The sequence below is a fragment of the Cetorhinus maximus genome, chromosome 3 (genome assembly GCF_964194155.1).
Source record: "Cetorhinus maximus chromosome 3, sCetMax3.hap1.1, whole genome shotgun sequence".
Classification (NCBI taxonomy): Eukaryota; Metazoa; Chordata; class Chondrichthyes; order Lamniformes; family Cetorhinidae; genus Cetorhinus; species Cetorhinus maximus.
Genome location: NC_135881.1, coordinates 161,773,848 through 161,795,606, shown reverse-complemented (window position 1 = coordinate 161,795,606; position 21,759 = coordinate 161,773,848). Strand labels below are relative to the sequence as shown.

Sequence of the window (21,759 nt, the reverse complement as noted above, 5' to 3'; positions counted from 1 at the left end):
CACTAGAGAAAAAGTACTGAGCAAATTATTGGGATTAAAGGGTGACAAGTCCCCAGGACCTGATGGCCTACATCCCAGGGTCTTAAAGGAAGTGGCAGTGGAGATAGTGGATGCATTGGCTATAATATTCCAAAATTCCCTGGATTCTGGAAAGGTTCCAGTGGGTTGGAAAAATGGTAATATAAAGCCCTTATTCAAAAAGGGAGGGAAGCAGAAAGTAGGAAACTATAGACCAGTTAGTTTAATGTCTGTCATTGGGAAATTGTTGGAATCCATTATTAAGGAAGTAGTAATGGGGCATTTGGAAAGTCAAAATGCAATCCATCAGAGTCAGCATGGTTTTATGAAGAGTAAATCGTATTTGACTAATTTGCTAGAGTTCTTTGAAGATGTGACAAACAAAATGGATAATGGGGATCCTGTAGATGTAGTATATCTGGACTTCCAGAAGGCCTTTGATAAGGTGCCGCACTAAAGATTAATAAACAAGATAAGATCACATGGAGTTAGGGGTAATGTATTAGCTTGGATAGAGGATTGGCAACCAACAGAAAGCAGAGAGCCGGGATAAATGGGTCTTTTTCTGGAAGGCAATCTGGAACTAGTAGAGTGCCACAGGGTTCGGTCCTTGGGCCCCAACTATTTACAATCTATATTAATGACTTGGATTCAAGGATAGAAGGTACTATAGCTAAATTTGGAGATGACACCAAAATAGGTGGGAAAGTAAGTTGCAATGAAGAAATAAGAAACCTACAAATGGATATGGACAGGTTAGGTGAATGGGCCAAAATTTGGCAGATGGAGTTTAACGTGGATAAGTGTGAGGTTATCCATTTTGGTGGGAAGAATAAAAAGGCGACGTATTATTTAAATGGAGAGAAACTTCAGAATGCTTCAGTGCAGAGGGATCTGGGTGTCCTCGTGCATGAATCGCTGAAAGCTAGTATGCAGGTACAGCAGGTAATAAGAAAGGCAAATGGAATTTTTGCATTTATTGCTAAAGGAATAGAGTATAAAAATAGGGAAGTGTTGTTGCAACTGTACAAGGCATTGGTGAGACTGCACCTGGAGTACTGTGCACAGTTTTGGCCTCCTTACTTGAGGAAGAATGTAGTTGCATTGGAGGCGGTTCAGAGGAGGTTCATTAGATTGATTCCAGAGATGCGGGGCTTGTCTTATGAGGAGCGATTGAGCAGTTTAGGCCTATACTCGCTAGAGTTTAGAAGGATGAGAGGATATCTAATTGAGGTATATAAGATGCTAAAGTGGGTAGACAAAGTAGACGTGGAGCGGATGTTTCCCCTTGTGGGGCATTCTAGAACGAGAGGTCATAGTTTTAGGCTAAGGGGTGGTAGATTTAAATCCGAGATGAGGAGGAATTACTTTTCTCAAAGGGTCGTGAATCTGTGGAATTCACTACATCAGAGTGCAGTGGATGCCGGGGCACTGAATAAATTTGAGGAGCGAGACAGATTTTTAATTAGTAATGGGTTGAAAGGTTATGGGGAGAGGGCAGGAAATTGGAGTTCAGGCTGAAATGAGATCAGCCATGATCGTATTGAATGGTGGGACAGGCTCGAGGGGCTGAATTGTCTCCTCCTCCTAGTTCTTATGCAACCCCTATTTTAGCTCCTTCCTTTCACCTAACGCCCCAAACACTCCTCCCAGATGGAACAGCGATTTTCCTGTACTTTCAATTTTGTATACTGCAGTCTGCTCCACATTATGGACACCAAACCCAGATTGGGTGACTGCTTTGCAAAATACTTCTGTTAAGTCTGCAAGTGTGACCCTGAACTTCGTTGGCCTGCTGTTTTAATTCTCTAGCTTGCTCTCATGCTGACCCCTCGGTCCTTGGCCTACTGCAGTGTTCCAATGAAGCTCAACACAAGCTCAAAGAACTTCTGATTAGACACTTTGCAGCCCTCCAGACTCAACATTGAGTTCAACAATTTCAGACCATAATCTGTGCCCCCAATTTGCTTCCTTTTCTTTGCATCTTTTGGCCTTGATTTTCTCTTATTTTGTTTTCCAACAGCAGCTGTTCACCATTCTACCATTTGCATCTCCTCCAGACGTATTTGTTTCTTTACGTGACTCATTTGGTCCCCACCAACTCCTTTTGTCATTTCATGTTTCCTACCTTCTACCCTATCACAAACCTTCCCTTTTGTTCTTTTTCCACCCTCCCCATTTCATACGGTTAAAGCCTATTACATTTCTCATTTTTCCTGGTTCCAGTGAAGGGTTATTGACCTGAATTGTTAACTCTTTCTCTCTCTATAGACGCTCTTTGACCTACTGAGTTTTTCCAACATTTTTCTTTTTAATTGGATTCCAATGCATGAATTGCAGAAGCAGAGAAAATATAGATAGTTTTGCCCTTTATCTCTTTTACTATCCTATCATGTTGTTCGCTTTTACGATGTGATGCATTTTATGATGCTGCATTTTTGGTAATTTCCTAATCCTAATTTATTAATCTCTCTCTTGTGCAGGATATGACATCTTGTTGAAACAATGCCTAACAGGTACTGTGGTGCCTGTCCAATTTGGGTGCAACCGTCACCCTTGTGCATGTTTTGTTTCTTCAAGGATTGTAGCTATTTATTTGTTTTTGCATCATTCAGTTAGTTAAGTTTTTAAGCTTACTTTTCCTATTGCTTTCACCCTCCTTTTTTCCATTGTGTAGCACTGGAAATATGCTCAAGTATTTCTGTGTGTTTCTCAACTCCTCTTTCAGTTTTATTTTTATATAGGATATACGACACAGAAACAAGCTATTTGGCCCAGTCAGTCCATTGCTGGTGTTTATGCTCCACTTGAGGTTCCTTACATTTTTTCTCATCTACATCTGTCAACTTAATCACCTATTCCCTTCTCCCTCATATGCTTGTCTAGTTTTCCCTTAAATGCATCTATAATATTTACTTCAACGTTCTTGCCACTCTGAGTAAAGAAATTTCTTCTGAATTCCCTATTGGATTTCTTGGTTGCTATCTTTTATTGATGGCCTCTACTTATGCTATTCCCCAAAAGAGGAAACATTCTCTTTGTATCCTCTCTGTCAAAATCTTACATAATTTTAAATGCCTTTTATTAGGTCACCCCTCAGCCTTTTTTCAAGAGAAGAGACCCAGCCTGTCGATCCTTTTCTAAAATGTAAACCTGCACATTTCTTGCATCATCCTTGTAAATCTTGTCTGCACCCTCTCCAATGCCTCTACCATTTTCATGATATAGTGAACAGAACAGTACACAGTACTTTTTCCAGTGTGGTCCAACCAATGTTCTATACAGGTTTAGCATAACTTCCCTAATTTTCAATTCAATCCCTCTAGAAATAAACTTTTTTTTTTATGGTCTTCTGAGTGTGTGGCACAACTTTCAGTGATTTGGTCTCTTTGTACTCTGAGATGCCGTTGTTCCTCTACCCAACCGAGGCTGAAACCTTCCAAATAGTAAGTGATCTTCTTACTGTGGTGGAATCTGTGGTTTCAAAGCTTTTTTTTTTGAGATGTACCCTAACTGAAAAGAGAAGCTGAACCTTCTGATTTCTAAGGAGACAAAGACTGGAACTTTAGATTGGAAATTAAAACTTCTGGGGAGACTGAATCTTGTTGAAGCATTCAAAGGAATACAGAGCCATCCAAGTTGGGTAGTAGATGATGATCCAAGTGGTACAGTAGAGACAGGCTGAAGCCGATGGAAGCTTGACCTAGAGCTGAGAATAGGCAAATACACCGCTGCTGCTGTTTGTTTTAATTCATTTACGGGATGTGGGCATCGCTGGCTAGGCTAGCATTTATTGCCCAACTCAAATTGCCTATTGAGAAGGTGGTGGTGAGCTGCATTCCAGGTGGTGCAGGTACATTCACAGTGCTGTAAGGGGCTTCCAGTATTTTGACGCAGTGACAGTGAAGGAACAGTGATATATTTCCAAGTCAGGATGATGAGTGGCTTGCAAGGGAACTTGCAGGTGGTGGTGTCCCCATGTATCTGCTGCCCTTGTCCTCCTAGATGGTAGTAGGCATGAATTTGGAAGGTGCTGTATAAGGAGCCTTGGTTAGTTTCTGCAGTGCATCTTGTAGATGGTACACTCAGCTGCTGTTCATCAATGGTGGAGGGAGTGAATATTTGTGGATGGGGTGGCAATCAAGCAGGCTGTTTTGTCCTGGATGGTGTCAAGCTTCTTGTGTTGCTGGAGCTACACTCATTTGGGTAAGTGGAGAATATTCCATCACACTCCTGACTTGTGCCTTGTAGATGTTGGACAGGTTTTGGGGAGTCAGGAGATGAGTTACTTGTTGCAGAATTCCCAGCCCCTGACCTGCTCTTGTAGCCACAGTATTTATATGGCTAGCCCAATTCAGTTTCTGGTCAATGGTAACCCCCAGGATGTTGATAGTGGGTGATTCAGAGATGGCAATGCCATTGACTGTCAAGGGACGATGGTTAGAGATTCTCTCTTGTTGGAGATGGTCATTGTCTGGCACTTGTGTGGTGCGAATGTTACTTGTCACTTGTCAGCCCAAGTCTGGATATCGTCCAGGTCTTGCTGCATTTAGACATGGACTGCTTCAGTGTCTGAGCAGTCGCAGATGGTGCTGAACATTGTGCAATCATCAGCGAACATCCCCACTTCTGAACTTATGATGGAAGGAAGGTCATTGATGAAGCAGCTGAAGATGGTTGGGCCGAGGACACTATCCTGAGGAACTCCTGCAGTGATATCCTGGAACTGAGATGATTGACTTCCAACAACCACAACCATCTTCATTTTGTGTTAGGCTTTACTCCAACCAGCAGAGAGTTTTCCCTCTGATTTCCATTGACCCTAGTTTTGCTAGGGCTCCTTGATGCCACACTCGGTCAAATGCTACCTTGATGTCAAGGGCAGTCATTCTCACCTCACCTGCTAGTTAAAGATAACATTGGTGGATCTATGCAATCCAGACCATTCAGAGCTGGGGAGGTTGTATAGACAGATGTCATGTTTTGGGTGCAGGCTGTGCCTGTTGAACTCGGGTTGGCTGTGCACCGCTGTCAGCTGAGGATCAGGTTGAATCCTCAATAAACTGGAGCTGAAATTCTTCGTGAGGAAGACGAGTTTGTGCTGAGTTGGCTGCCGAGCCAATTCATAAGATCTCTCTTGGTTGTATCTGCCATTCAACATGTAGCATAATTTTTACAATTGACTGCAATTTGTCTGTTAATTTATGTTTAACTAATGTTGATTTGGGGCTTTAGAGGATCATCTAAGATGATGTTTTTTGTTTGCTTTGTTTGACTCATGTAAAAATTCTTCTGTTTTAAACCATGGAATCTTGTGGCTCAATTCTTTCAGCTGTGATTTTGGATTTCTGCTCTTTTTAAAAAAAAAGTTTACTGGTCCCTACTGAGATTGAATAGTGTTAGAATCTACTAAAATGCACTATCCCACATTTATCTGAGTTAAACCTTACTATTTAGTTGCCCATTCTGCAAGTTTATTACTGTCTTCCTGTAATTTGTTGTAGTCGTCCTCCATATTGGCTATTTCCCCCCTCCCTCCTCAATTTGATGTCATTGTGAATTCATAAATATTGTTTTTTGATTCACAAGTGCATGTCATTAATGTAAATTGTGACCACCAGCGGTCCCAGCACTGATGCTTGTGGAATCCCACCTTCTGCCACTTGGAATAATTGCCCTTTAGTCCCACACTCTGCTTTCCCTGTTGGAGCCAGTTAGCAATCAGTTTTGCCATTTGTTTCCTGACTCCACATTCTCTGGCCTTATTCAGTAGTTCATTATGGGGCACCTTTATTGAAGACCTTTTGAAAATCCAGATAAATTGCATCTATTGCATTACCATTGTCAACTCCCTCTGTTACCTTCTCAAAATTCAATAAGGTTAGTCAAGGGGGATTTCCCCTTTTAAAATCCATGATGACTATTCATTATATCTTTCATTTCTAGATGTCCTTCTATTCTCTCCTGCAAGGATTGCATGATTTTTTTTCCTACCACTGATGTTAAGTTGACTGGTCTGTAATTCCCTGAGCATGTTCTGTGCCCTTCCTCAAATATAGGAATTACATTAGCTATTTTCCAATCTTCTAGCACTGCACATTTTTCTGCTAAATTATTAAATAGGAGTAGTAATGCTTCTGTCTTTTCTGTAGATTATTTCAAAATACATGGATGCCAGATCAGAAATGTTATCCTCTTGAGTTTATTTAGTTTTGTTTACTGTATCCAGTTTAAAACAAAATCATTTTGTTTAATTTTAAATGCACTTGTCTCATTGTTCATCTCTTCATTCAATGTCATGTCTACCTTTTCTTCTTCTTGAGCTCTCTGCCCAAAGCGTCATGATCTCCACCACAGGGCAAGGAGGCAAGTCCCGAATCCACCCCAGCCGGAACGAGGATTGAATCCTATGCTGTTGGCACCAATCTGATCCACACCAGCCGTCCAGCCAACTGGGCTCCCCAGGAATCAAAGGTTGCTGTGGCAATATACACTTTTTTACATGCATTTTGTAGTCTGGAGTCATGGATAGTGATGGAAAAGGCTTCAATTTCTTTCCATCGCATGGCTGACCAGAAATCCCCCTGATCGTATGTTGGAAGGATTTACAAGCTGTTGTGCAGCCTGTTTGGCAATGCTGCGTGTACACCTGGGGTGGGAATTGAATCCAGAGGTACCTTCTGAGCACACGAACTTTACCTACCTGTTCAATTTCCCTGATTAAATAATTATTTCCCTTCAATGTTTAATATTTCTGGCATCTCTCTATTGTTACCTGTGATATTACCCTGTCTATCCCTAATGGTCCTATTCCCATTACAGCCTTCTATTTTTTTTTGTTGATGTGCCTGTAAAATATTTTACAAATTTGTTTTATATTCCTTGATAATTTAATTTTGTAGATCCTGTTTTCCTTCCTAAGTTGTTTTTCTTATTAGGAAGAAGGTCTGAAATGTGAAAATGTCATTTACATCTGTATGGATGACCATTTTCTTTATTCTTTCGTGGGATAAGATGTTGGCAAGGCCAGAAATTGTTACCCATCCCTAGTTGCCCTTGAGAAAGTGGAGGTGAGCTGTCTTCTTGAACCGCTGCAGTCCTTGTGCAGGTACACCCACATTGCTGTTAGGAAGGGACTTCCAGGTGTTTGACCCAGTGACAGTGAAGGAACGGTGATATAGTTCTAAGTCAGAATGGTGTGTGGCTTGGAGAGGAGCTTGGTGCTTTTCCCATGCACCTGCTGTCCTTGTCCTAGGTTGTAGAGATCGTGGATTTGAAGGTGCTGTTTGAAGGAGTCATGTTATTGCAGTGCTCCTTGCATATGCTGGACTCTGCTGCCATTGTGCATCAATGGTGGAGGGAGTAAATATTTAAAGTGATGGATGGGGTGCTGATCAAATAGCCTGCCTTTTCCTGGATGGTGTTGAGCTTGAGTGTTGTTGGAGTCGCACTCATCCAGGAAGTGGAGAGTATTCCATCACACTCCTGATCTGTGTCTTGTATATGGTGGACAGGCTTTGGGAGTCAGGTGATGAGATACTCTCCACAGAATTTCCAGCCTCTGACCTGCTCTTGTAGCCACAACGTTTACATGGCTGTTACAGTTCGGTTTCTAGTCAATGGTAATCCCAAGGATGCTAATAAAGATAATGCCATTGAATGTCAAGAGAAGATGGTTAGATTCCCTCCTGTTGGGGATAGTCATTGCCTGGCACTTATCAGTCCAAGCGTGAATGTTGCTCAAGTCTTGCTGCATTTTGGACACTGACTGCTTCAGTATCTAAGAAGCCTCAAATGACATTGAACAATGTGCAATCATCAGCGACCATCCCCAATTCTGAACTTATGGAAGGAAAGCCATTGAAGCAACTGGAGATGGTTGGGCCTAGGATGCCACAGTACCCTGAGGAACCATTGCAGTGATGTCCTGGGCTGAGATGATTGTCCTTCAACAACCCCAACCATCTTCCATTGTATTAGGTATGACTCCAACCAATTGAGAGGTCCCCACTGATTCCCATTGACTTTAATTTGTCTGGGGCTCCTTGCTGTCATACTTGGTCAAATGCAGTCTTGATATCAAGAATAGTCACTCTCGCCTTGCTTGTTGAATTCGGCTTTCTTATCCGTGTTTGGGCCAAGACCTTTGGCCAGGAGCCAAGTGTCCCTGGTGGAACCCAATCTGAGCATTAGTGAGCAGGTCATTGCTACGTAAGTGCTGCTTTGATAGCACTGTTGATGACACCTTCCATCACTTTGGTGATGATCCAGAGTAGATTGATGGAATGATAATTGGCTGGATTGGATTTGTCCTGCCTTTTGTGGGCAGGACATACCTGGGCAGTTTTCTACATTGTCGAGGAGTTGCCAGTGTTTTAGTTGTACTGAATCAGCTTGGCTAGTTCTGGAGCACATCTTCAGTACTACAGCCAGGATGTAGTCAGGATCCATAGCCTTTGCTGTATCCAATACAGTGAGCTGTTTCTTGATATCCTGTGGAGTAAAGTGCAATGGCTGAAGAATGGCATCTGTGATGCTGGGTACCTCGAGGAGGCCGAGATGGATCGTCCACTCTGCACTTCTGGCTGAAGATGGTTGCAAATGCTTCGGACTCGTTGTTTGCACTGACACGCTGGGCTCCCCCATCATTTGAGGATGGGGATATTTGTGGAGCACCCTACTTCAGTTAGTTATTTGAATCTCACTGAGCCTTTTCTCTCTCTGCTAAGCAGCTCTCCTGTCCTGTCAAATGTAGGCAGCTCCTCATTTTGTTTACACTTTCCTTGCTACACAGGTCACTCACCTAAGCAGCACGTCTCTTAATGCCACTGTCTCTAGATGCCTCAACTGCCTTTATAGGTTTACTGTGCTCAACAACTTTTGTATTGGTCAGACCTGGACATTAATCTTAGAGTTCCATACAGGCACTCATCAATAAAACTTTCACAGTTCCCTAACCCTTCAGTGCCTGAACCCTTCTTTTCACTTCCTATATTTTCTCGAGTTCTTTAATTAACAAATACCTATTTACTTCTCACATCTGGGCTGCTACTTTCAGAATATCTCTTAATAGTCATTATCTGTAAACTAGGTCTATTTTGTGGCGTTATTACTCAACTGACTCTGAGAATTTTTTGCAATAGATTCTAATGTTTTCTTCAATGTTGCTGTACATGGTACTGATGGTTTCAGTAAGGTTACTCCAAGCATCCCCAGATCCCTTTCCTGTGTTGCCCCAGGATACTACTGCCGCTTAATTTGTATCACCCGACTTCTTTTCCATTCTAAACTGATATTTTCAAGCTGTATAGCTGTACGGCCATCTGGAATTTGTTAGACGATCTTCTTGATTTGTTTCCAGTCTCACTTTCTCGCTCATTTAGTCCACTTGTTCTATATTATTTACAAAATTTCTCCCATTACCCTCCCCAAGCCAATTAACCTCAGAACTTGATTATCTTTAGAGTTTTGTCTCAACAATATACATAAATAATTTAAAAGTAAACTGTAACACCCAGAGCCCTGTGCTTGCAAAATCCAATGGTTTTTTAGGTCCCATCTATACTGATGCACCTAAATGTGTAGCAATGTATGCTTTGTCTGAAGAGAAAATGGTTGATTCAATCTAGAAGCCGCCTCAATTTTGTAGCTGCCAAACAGTGGCCCTGTATGACACTCTTAAGATCTCTTCTAAAATGTTTTCTAATATCAAAATACATAATACCCACCGCGTTTCTCCCTGCTCATGGGTCTGTTATTTCTTCAAAGAATATCAATAGTTTTGGCAGCATGACTTGCTTTGCTGACTCACACAAAACATGAGAGAATTCATGTTATTGACCACTTTCTCATATCTGCTTGTCGCAGAATACATTGCAATAAATCACACTGAAAGCTAGTTTTAACCTACTTGATACTATAACTCAGCCATCTAGAGCTGTCTTTGAGAATTACTTGCAGCCTTTTCATATTTGACTATTGCTTTTGATCTTCTGTGGCAGTGAAGTAACTGATGTTCTACATCTTGGTTTCGACACTAAAACATTCCATGGTGATTATTGATTCTTATACTGTAAGTCACTCCTCTTCTCCCACATGCTCTCACTCTTTTATGCTCGCGCTCTCACCACTCACTCCCCCACCCTAATTTTAATCTCTTACACACACTCCATTTTTTTCCTTTTTCCTTCAAGTGTTCACTTTTATATTGACTCTATTCCTGATGGCGATCCTGCTTTCCCTTAAATCTACCACACTAGTGTATTACTCTTTTATTGGTGAAAGAAGCTATTAACTCTCAATTAATCCATCACTTTAAGTTCTGATGATCGACATCGTTTTCACGGTCACAATTTTATTTCTTATGAAGCTCTGCTGAAACATTTTTAAATTCTCTCTAGTTGCCTTGAGCATCACCAGAATCTTTATTTTAGCACTGTTCATGGCTATGTAATTTTCTCTCTCTCTCGACTGTGTTGATTTGCTGATGCTCTGAATCTTTCCCCATTAACTTGGGCTCTCCGGTTCTCCATTGGGCTCTTCCTACTTTTTTAGATCAGTGATGCACTCTTCTTCTTAAATTCTATACCACTGTAGGTCTCTTGCACTGGTATCTGCGGCTATAGTCAAAGCATCTCTTTCTTGCTGTCCATGCCCTTCAATGAGGGAACTGAAAATCCTAATTCTTTAAAGGCACCCACTTTCTGCAAGTTTTTAATAAATTTAACCAACACCTACAATGTGTCAATTTTGACTTGCCCTGAGCTCTTTTTCATCTGTCCTCCACATGGATTTTGGATGTAGTTTTAAAGATAGATGAGATATTAAAGTTATGCTGCAGCAACACACTGTTTACCCCCTCAAAAACTTGTTTAATGCCATGCAAAAAAGAAAGTCCATCTAAAGCACTTATACTTTTCTCCCATTTTATTGTAGTTGATGCTTGATTAAATTTTACTAGGTGTCACCTATGACTCAGTAGTAGCACTCTTCCTCTGTCAGGTTGTGAGTTCAAGTCTCACTCCAGAGACTTGAATATTCTAGGCTCATGCTTCAGTGCAATACTATGGGAGTGATGAGTGGTCAGATGTACTGTCTTTCAGATAAAGATATTAATATGAGGCTCTGTCTGCCCCCTCCACTGGAAATAAAAGATCCCATAACACCATTTGTGGAATAACAGTGGAGTTCTTGCCAGTTTCCTGTCCAGCATTTGTCCCTCAGCCAACATCATTAAAGCAGATTATCTGACCATTATTTCATTGCTGTTTGTGGAATTATGTTGTGCACAAATTTGCTGCCATGTTTCCTACATTAAATAACAATTACATTTCCAAAGTACTACATTGGCTCTGAAGGACTCTGGGACATCCCGAGATTGTGAAAGGTGCTATGTAAATACAAGTTTTACTTTATCAAGATTACAAATGTATCATCATATCTACAAGATTTACTTCCACCTGTTAATATAAAGACTCGCACTTAAAACTTTGGATTTTAAATTTAAAACTTGGTGTCACCTAACTGGTAATATTGATGCCTTTTTGATTTTTTAAAAATTGTATGGTCTGAAGGTTTTCCCTCCTTCGAGCAATATGTTACTAGACTATGTTACTATATCAGGTAGTGGTAGAGCCAGAGGGGTGGGGGTGAGTGCAATTATGACCATCCCAATCCCCAGTTGTTTGGAGGTTGGCTAACGTGACATTGGAGGACCACTTCTCTTTCACTCCCATATATACCAATATTGCTCACATTTGGCCTCCTGATTCGATCTGCAAGTCTCCCAGATTCCTGGTTGAGCCATCAGACTAGTAAATCAACATTCTTACTTTCTAGCTTGATGCCCTTCATATAAGTGTTCTTTGTTATCCCTGAGCAATCTGATTTCCATTCCTGTAAAAAGAAGGCAGACCTGTATTGGAAGGAAGAGACAGGAGGAGGAGATTTACAGCTGCTGACAAGAATTTCTCATAATCTAAGCCAGGGGCAAATTTGAAAGTTTGACTGGTCTTTCTGCATCCCCACTGCCTGCCCACACCCACCCCCGCCCCGCCCCCAAAAATCTTTTCAACCACTCTGATCCGGTTATTAGCAATGAACTAGATAGTTTGTGAGCTGTTGGCGAATAGCAAGCACAAAATGATAATATTAACCACGTGATATGGTTTAAGATTCAATTATAAAAGAGTCAGTTCAAAAACTGGAAAATTCAATAGAATCATAAAATGGTTACAGCATAGAAGAAGGCCCTTCAGCCTATCCTGTCCATGCCAGCTCTCTGCAAGAACTACTCAGCTAATTCTGCTTCCTTGCCCTTTCCCCGTAGCTCTGCAAGTTTTCTTTCTCGTCAAGTGCTTATCCAATTCCCTTTTGAAAGCCACTATCGAATCTGCTTCCATCACACTCAGGCAGTGCATTCAACTTGCTGTGTTTTTTTTAAAAAATGCTTCACATGTCGCCTTTGATTCTTTTGCCAATCGCCTTAAATCAGTATCCTTGGGCTCTTGGCCCTTCTGCTAATAGGAACAATTTCTCTCTATTTGCTCTGTCTAGATATCTCATGATTTTGAACACTTCTATCAAATTTCCTCTCAACTTTTCACTAAGGGGAACAGCCATAGCTTCTCCAATCTATCCATGGAACTGAAGACCATCATCCTTGGAACCATTCTTGTAACCCTTTTCTGCAACTTCTTTCGAGGCCTTACCAAAAGTACAGTGACCAGAATTGGACACAATACTCCAGTTAGGGCTGAACTAGTGTTTTATAAAGGTTTGTCATAAATCCCAGGATCCCTTGTGTCTCTTAACCACTTTCTCAACCTGCCCTTCCACCTTCAACATTTATACAATGAGTATATGCACATATTACTCTCCACCCAGGCCTATCGTACTGTTCCCTTTATTACACACTACACTTCTCACTCTTTCTACCAAAATATATTACTTCTCTGCATTAAATTTCAACTGCTAGGTGTCTGCCCATTTCACCAGGCTGAAATGCCCTCTTGAAGTCTATGATTAACCTCCTCACAGTTCACAACACTTCCAACTTTTGGATCACCTGCACCTTTTAAAAATGTGCCCTGTACATCCAAGCCTAGGTCATTAATAATGTCAAGAAAAGCAGTGGTGCTTGTACCAACCCTTGGGGGACCTCACTATATAACTTCCTCTAGTCCAAAAAACAGTTGTTCACCGCTACTGTATCGTGGCACTCACCCACCTTTGTATTTGTGCTACTATTTTCCCTTTTATTCCATGGGCTTCAACTTTGCTGGCAAGCCTGTTTTGTGGCATTTTATCAAAACCCTTTTTGGAAGTAAAATGTACACCATATCAACCACATTAACCTTATCAACTGTCTCTGTTACCTCATTTAAAAATCTTACTCAAGTTAATTAAATATGATTTTCCTTTAAGAAATCCATGCTAGTTTTCCTTTAATTAATCCTCAGTTGTCCAAGTGACAATTTCATCCTAGATTATTGTTTCTAAATACTTCACCACACCAACTGCCTAGCCTGTAATTGCTGGGTTTATCCTTGCACCCTTTTTTGAATAAGGGTATAACATTTTCAATTCCCTGCATCTACCACCCCTGTATCAAAGGAGGATTGGAAGATTATGGCCAGTGCCTTCACAATTTACACTCTTGCTTCCCTCCATAACCTCTGATGTATCCCATCTTTGAGTACAGCTAGCCTTGCAACTACCTCCCCTTCCACTATGACTGGAGCAGCATTTCTTCCTTGATAAAGATAGATGCAAAGTACCCATTTAGTACATTGCCACATCCTCTGCCTCCATGCATACATTCCCATTTTGGTCCCTGGTCAGTTTAACCCCTCCTTTTACTACCCATTTACTATTTATATTCCAATAGAAGACTTTTGGACTCCCTGTTATGTTAGCTGTCAGTCTCTTCTCATACTTCCTCTTATTTCCTTTTCCACTTCCCCACTGAACCAATCTGGTTCTCAGTTGTATTATCAACCTGCAATCTGTCGCATCTACGCCTCCCTTTTCTGTTTTCTCTCACTCCCTATCTCTTTCAGCATCCAGAGAACTCTAGTCTTGTTTGCCCTACCTTTCCCTTTCATGGGAATGTACCCTGACTGTACACAAACCGTCTGCTCGTTAAAGACTGCATTGTTCTGTTACAGTTTTGCCTACTAATCTTGATTCCAGTTTACCAGGAAGAGGTTCAGACCCCATTGAAGTAAGGTCCAATTTCATATTTGTACTCTAGATTGCTCCTTATCCTTTTCCATGGCAATCCTAGACCCTATGATGCAATGATCACTGTCCCTGAAATATTCCCTGACTGACACTTTATCCCTTTTGACCCACCTTCACTCCCCAGAACAAGATCCAACAATGCCTCTTTCCTTGTTGGGCCAGGAACACACTGAAGAAGAAAAGTCTCCTGAATACATTTCAGAACTCTTCCCTCTTCATTATTAATATCCCATTCTAAATTAGGATAACAAAACTAGAAGCTTGACACCATCAAGGACTAAGTAATAATTGGCAGCCCATTCTCTAGCTTAGATATTCACTTCCTCCATCACGGGCACAACTTGGCTGCAGTGTTATCATCTTCAAGATGTACTGCAGCAGCTCACCAATCCTTCAATATCACCTTCCAAAGCCCCCGCCTCTATCACCGAGAAGAACAAGGGCAGCAGAGGTGTGGGAACACCACCGCATATACGTCCCCCTCCAAGTTGGGACTTGTGGAAATATATCACTGTTCCTTCACTCTTTTTGGGTCAGAACCCTGGTACTCACACCCTTTATTATACTGTGGATGTATCTATACCACACAGCAGTGTTTGAAGAAGGTGGCTCACCAATACCTTCTCAAGGGCAAGTAGGAACAGGCCACCTTGCCAGTGATGCTCACATCCCATGAATAAATTTTAAAATAAAATCTTCTGTTCCTCTATAGGTTCCCTTAGGAGTGGAAATGCTGCTCCAGACCCTGAAATGTTAAGCAAAACCCTCTGCCCTAGCCCTCCCTATATTAGCATAATTTCAGTTTCCAGTGGCTGGCCCCCACCAAGCGTTTACCCACTGCTGAGGACCAATTCCTTGAGTCCATCCTATTCCCGCTCCTGCCTACTATCTTTGGATTCATTACCAACAGCCAGTGATGAGTGACTTCCAGGCATAAAAAATTATGTTTATGACTGGGCCCCTCGGCCTTTCTGACATCTGGGAGTGCCACCTATTTGAAGAACTTCCTGCCCGAGTTCTCCATACAAATATTAAATTGTCTCCTGAAGCTACAAGAAATATTTTGATTTTTGTTGCTGGGCAAGGTGTAAAACGGGTCAGCCAAAAGTTAATAAAATCAGAAAATGCTGAAAATACTCAGGTCAGGCAGCATCTGTAGAGAGAAAAATGGAGTTAATGTTTCAGGTCAATATTTCAGCAGCTTTTTAATTTCTTAAATAAGAACAACGAGAAAAGACAGAAGGGAACAATAAGCTTAAGCTCCTAGGCAATTAAAATAAAGGTGCAAGGCTTGAACACATTCCTTTTGTTTGCAGAGAATGCATCCCTGCATATGAATGTACATCACTTCTTGCAAGCATAAATGAATCACATCACAAGCTTGACTGATTATCTTAAATTGGTTGTTAATGTAGTTATTAGCATATTCAGGATTGTTCAGCAAGTGTTGCCCAATTGCAGAATCACATCTAACAGCAGACATTACGTTTTGGGTTATGAAAGTGCGGGCTGGTTGAGTATGATCTGGACCCTGCCTGTTGCAAACCACTGAAGTTCCCCACTTTTTTCTCCATGGCAATGCCTCCATTAATTAGTGCCAACTTGCCAACAAATCGGTACCCTTTTTTTTCCTTGTATAAATTGTTGTGATCATTTGAAATTTGGCATTCTTGTGTTTGTCCTGTCGAGTACAAGATGAAAAATTTAATCAACATGTCTCTCCTCTGTAACATTCAAGTTCTGCACCAAGCGACTGTTTATTTAACAATACAGAAGACAACTTTGTTCTTTCTCCACTGACCCACTCCATTATTGCCAGAACCTGAGATCTGCTTCTCAGGAGCAGAGTTACCTGTGTCTTTCCTTGGGCTGTAGCTATGGGGCTATTTTTCCAAATTATTTCAAAAGCAGCTGTAGCATGAATTTTAGTTGTTTGGGATAAAACCAGCAAGAGTCCCTTTTTTTAAGTGTGCCTACCCACACAGTAAGTAACAGAAGCTTCATGATTCCAACACCTGTGTTTTTTTTTATCCACGCAGAAAATTTGAAAATGTGTTTTTGTTATCTAGCTGTAATGGGCAAGACTGGTTATTTATCATAGATCTTGTGGGCCTTTATAAGGGCATAGTTTAACCTCACCTGTAGAATAATACACTATTATATTGTGTAACAATCCTGTCCTTGTAAAACTTTGCTTAATGTGAGCAATGTAATAGAAAATCATCTTATGCACATGTTTATTTTAAAGTCAGTTTCACTCTGCACTCTGGGCATTACAATTCACGGTGCTGCATTTTGTTAGAAAACAGACCTTTTTTTAAAGAATGCCAGTGATTGGCAAAGAGCCAGACATGATCAACTCTTACACTCACCTGTGAGTAACCTGAGCATTTTCCAACCAACTTCGAATGAACTGTTTACATATTTAGAGTTTGATCTTTTAAAGTTAGCAACTAGAAGTAGCAGATACCATGATCATCCAGTAAGTTTTGTAGAAAAAAAACACATTTGTGATGTATAGATTTCAGAAGAGAAATCTAGCCAGTTCTGGAAGCTTACTTCATTTCTTTCAAGAAGCTTTGCTGTATTCACCAAGTTAGTTGTACGACTAAAGAAACTTATGTGCCTTGTCTTTTCATCAATGTCATTGATGTGAAGGTCTAAGATTTGTTTTAGTTGTGTTTCTTACACCCTAATAATTATTTTCTTTTTTCCCGTAGAAATGTGGTACTGGGTTTTCCTCTGGGCTCTCTTCTCCTCTCTCTTTCTCCATGGTGCTGTGGGCCTGCTGATGTTTGTAATGCTTCAAAGACACAAGCAAGGCAGAGTGATATCAGTGATAGCCATTGTTGTGGGCTTCCTGGCATCTGTAACTGGAGGAATGATCACCAGTAAGTACTTGAACTTGGGCAGCAGACATGCATGTGATATTTTGGTAGTTCAATGTGTGTTGGATAAAGTTAAGTAGAAGATAAGTCATGATCTAGTTGAATGTTGGAGCAGGCTCAAGGGGAAAATGGCCTACTCCTCCTATTTCCTATGTTCCTAACCTGTAACTATTGTGAAAAAATGGCCTTTTAAATTGCAAATTATGTGCTTTATTTTCTTGAAGTTTTTTTTTAAATAAATGAAAGTCCCAGATTTTCTGAATGTGGTGGTGATTGTTGTTGGTGTTTGCATGCTGCAAGACGCAATATGCTGTTCATGGAACAGACATGCAAAGCTTTCTGAAAATACTAGGAAGGCTTCTTATAACCTGGACCCTCTCTCTTAAGAAAAAATATTGAGTGTTAATGGAATTATTGATCACCTGTTTCTATTTTTGAACAGTGAGTAATGATGGCGGGAAGCAATAATCGGGTATAGCATGAGGAAACTAACCTAATGTGAAATATCAAAAATCATGAAATGTTTGACATAACAAATGGCAATTTGTAGTCAGTGGCGATATAACAGCGATTGCTGCTGAACCTGAGGAAAGTGTTGCTGAGAGATCTAGTGATCTGTGGCAACAGCTTCAACTCTCTTGATAGGTAAATTATCATAGTGTAATTTAATGGGGATCCCAAGTATTGAGCTGCAGTGATGCCATCAAGCTGTCTAAGCAGCCAATAACAGAATTTTCATGGACAGCCAACCAGGAAACAAAAAACATAACTTTTAATAATCACTTTTTTAAAAGTTTGGGGAGTGTGCATGGATTAAGGTAAAAGCTGAAATATCGTGAATAAACTTTACTAGATTTTTCAAACAGGTAAATCTTTTTGAATTAACCTTTGCATAAATTTAACAACATTCCATTATTTTTTCCTGGGCTGTCAGGCAGTAGTTATCCCTCATCACTGTTAAAAACCCAGTTTCCCCTCATTAAACATTGAATAATTTTTTTTACAGGGTTTCCAATAGTGATGTGGGAGCAGAAAAGGGGAAGTTCTCATCAGAGCAACTAATCTTGCTGATTGCCAACTTGGTGGGGTCACAGCACAGCCTGTGGCAGAGTAGTGAATAATAAACTGCAACTTCAGGACTTTTACTCTGCGCTTGCACTAAATCCTGAAGTTGCAGTCAGATTGAGAGGGAGAATGAAAGCGAACACTGACAGTTGTCATCAAAACTTCCACAAATTCTGGGATAATGGCTATGCAATATAGAGTTTGTTCCTGCACACAGGTGCTATTAATACAGGAATACATCTTTAAGGCATTGGTGCCCAACCTTCATGTTTTTATGGTCTCTCTTTGTGCCTAGCATGGAACCTTGGCTGTCAAAAATTAAGCTACAATCCATGTTCCCATTAATTTGCATATATTTTGCATTGTTGATCAGTAAGCCTCGTGTTGATGGATAAATCCGAAAATCAGAACAAGGCAACAGTATTGCAACTATCCTTATCTAAATCTATGACCTATAAAGATACGTGTGTGTATACTCCTTTCAATTTGCTGATATTTTCTACATTTGGCTGTCATATCTTTCCAATTTGGGTTATCTCAAAATGCTGTTCTAGTCAAACATTTGAACAGTGTCGAGCAATGGAGTGAACTCTGTGATCTGACTGAGGTTCCAGATAATTATGTCTATTTATTTTGAAGTTTTTGAAGTGTGTTACTGAATATAATGATTTCTTTAAAATTAAATTGCTTTGGCATCTTTTATAAAAAAGAAACACTGATGGCTTGGGTCTATTTAAGATAATGGCTGGAATCTTGTAGAGGTGACGGGGGTCTATGCTGCTGGCTAGAGGTCGCATTAGCACCTTTAGGGAAGGCCCGCAGCATTTTGTTTCAGTCAGACACTTGACAGCCCGGTGGGGAGGCTTATCTCTGGGAGCTGCCAGTCAAGTCAGAGGCCAGAAACAGCACCGCTACTGAGGAAGAAGTGGCTGCTGATGCAACACCCACCTGGGATCGTCTCTGGATCCCAGTCCAGAGGTGAGTGATGGTGGGAGAGGGTCAAGGGGAAGGGGTGTCGGCAGCAAGGGCAATAGGGGTGGCTCTCAGTGCCCCCCACTGCTCCCCCTTTCTGATGCTGGGTCCCTCGATCAGGCGTTGAGTGCCTTTGAACAAGGCCCCTATCCAGGGAGCCTGCAAGTAATGTGACAGGGTTTGCTTACCTTGCTCCCTGCAAGGCAAGCCCTGCGCTTGTCATTGGCCTTATACCACTGGCAGTGATATGAGACCCTTATGTGGACATTAATTGACAGCCCATTGGAGGGCCAATGCTTAGCTGAGCTATGTAGATTATGCTGACTCTGATTTGATTCCTGGTCGGTTGCTAAGTTAGCTAATTTGAGCAGTCGTGGTGGTTGGAGTGCCATTATTGCCTTAGTGTCTCTGAATTGGAGAATATCAGAAGTGCTCACTGCTAAATAATATTGTGTTGCATACATTCTTCAATTTAACATTTAGTTTGAGGTTGCCATGAGATTTGAGTCACATTAGCCATGTTTATCTGTTAAACTATAGGAAGTAATGTGTCCTTATATTATTTAGAGTTCAGATGAGAACTGACCTCAAATATATTTTTCAAATATTCGCTCAGTTTTGGGGGAAAAAAAAAGATTTTGCATTAACTACCAAGTGAATAATTATCTATATGCGACAATTAGTGTTCTTGAAATTCACAGCAACCAATCTAAAAGTGTTTACGTTACTAACTAGTTTCCATTTATAAAGAAAATCGACAAATTTAATTGCTGAGGAAAGTTTGAAGTTTCTTTCAGCAGCCATTCTTAAAAATAAAATTTATAATGTCCTTTTTAAAAAATATCACAAACTTGGTTCCAACAACTTTCTCCCACAGAATGCCAAAGGGGCAAAGTTCAGCTTGAGGGTGCGCAATGTTCTGGTTTGTGCTCCACTGAAGTTGAATTTCACCCACAGATGTCTGAACATCCTAGACTGTGGATGTCTCCCTGCTCCAACCTCTTCATGCGCAAAATACCTGACCAAATTTTCTGTAGGTCTCATGTATAATCTAAAGTACGAGAACAAAACCATTACTGATGTTTAATTGAAGGGGATGTACTAATGAATTTTTTAAACTTTGCATTAGTTTAATTTATGTGTGTGCTTGCTTTTGTGTTTTGAACAGCTCTGTGGAACTTTCGCTGAATACATAAGGAAGGTAGTGGCAATAAACTTCAACTTCAACATGGGCAAAAGTGAATGAAGCAGAGTGTATAATAGGTGGTAGATCCATTGTTACCTGTTTTGCACCTCTGTCAAAGATGAATTTTAGCCCCAGGGGTTTGTTCTATTACATTGCTATATGCTATAAAGCTCCTTTTGGATAATATTGTGCATAGACTCACTAAGAGCAATACCAAGGGAAACCCACTAGCATTAAATTGTGTCCAACTTCTCATTTGCCATGACCTCACATAAAGACCACAATGTCTGGTAGAATTCTTGACTTTTTTCATCAGAAGGCCAAGGATTTGGGATCCACTCCACTGACACTTCAGTGTAGTACAGAGAGTACACTGTCTGAGGTGTTGTCTTTCTGAGACTTTAAACTGAGGCTGTCTCTGCCCCACGGAAGAATGTAAATGATTTCAAGGCACATTTTAAAAAGAATAGCGGTGTCCTCTTGGTATCCTGAATAATGTCTATCCCTCAACCAACAGCATTAAAAGTATCTGGTCAATTATGGTCCAGATTGGTTAACATGTAGCCAATGTTACTGCAGTGACTACCTTTAATTCATTTGCTGTATAGTACTTTGGGATATTCTGAAGACATGAAAGGTGCTATATTGTTTTGTTTCTTTTTGAGTGTAGTTTGAAACAATAACAGAGCAAAATCTAAAGTATCAAACCAAAAACAAGCGATTGCAATATCAGAATTCTGCTCCTCAGGCTTCCCACTACAAAATATGTAGACCAGGGATTTTAAAGTTGGGCTGCTTTTCAACACTGGTGATCTTTGATAATTTTCAAGTTGCTTTTAGACTAGGCCAGTGAGCAGAGGGGTGATGGATGAACGAGACAGCAGGAGAGCAGAGTTTTGGATGACCCCCTCCAGTTTATGGAGGGTTGAAGGTGGAAGGCTGGCCAGGAATGTATTAGAATAGAGGTTTTTTTTTTAAAGAAGAGAGCCATTCATTGATGAGGGATTCAGCAGCAGATGAGCTGAGGTGTGCTGGAGTCATGAGGATATGAAGGTGGAAATAGGCGGTCTTAGTGATATGGCAGATATGACACCAAGATTGCAAAGAGTTTGGCTCAGCCTTACCATTGCCTAGGAGAGGGTCAGACTTAATGACGAGGGAACAGAGTTTGTGGTGAGACCTGAAGACGGTAGCTTTGATCATCTTAGTATTTAATTGGGAGAAATTTCTTTCATCCAGTACTGGCTGTCTAACAATTTAGAGACAGTGGAAGAGTCAAGAGAGATAGTGGTGAGATAGAGCTGGGTATCATCAGCATAGATGTGCAAACTAACATTGTGCTTCCGGTTGATGTCGCTGAGGGGCAGCATGTAGATGAGAAATATG

At 40.8% G+C, this 21,759-nt stretch overlaps 1 protein-coding gene across 1 annotated transcript in view; it reads left to right on the top strand.

The window, feature by feature from the left end:
• The window catches only part of tmem170b (transmembrane protein 170B), a 103,480-nt gene that overhangs the window by 19,632 nt on the left and 62,089 nt on the right, over positions 1–21,759 (top strand). The window contains exon 2 of the mRNA XM_078539175.1: positions 16,983–17,153. Coding sequence (XP_078395301.1) covers positions 16,983–17,153 — 171 coding nt within the window. The remainder of the gene's footprint in view (positions 1–16,982; positions 17,154–21,759) is intronic.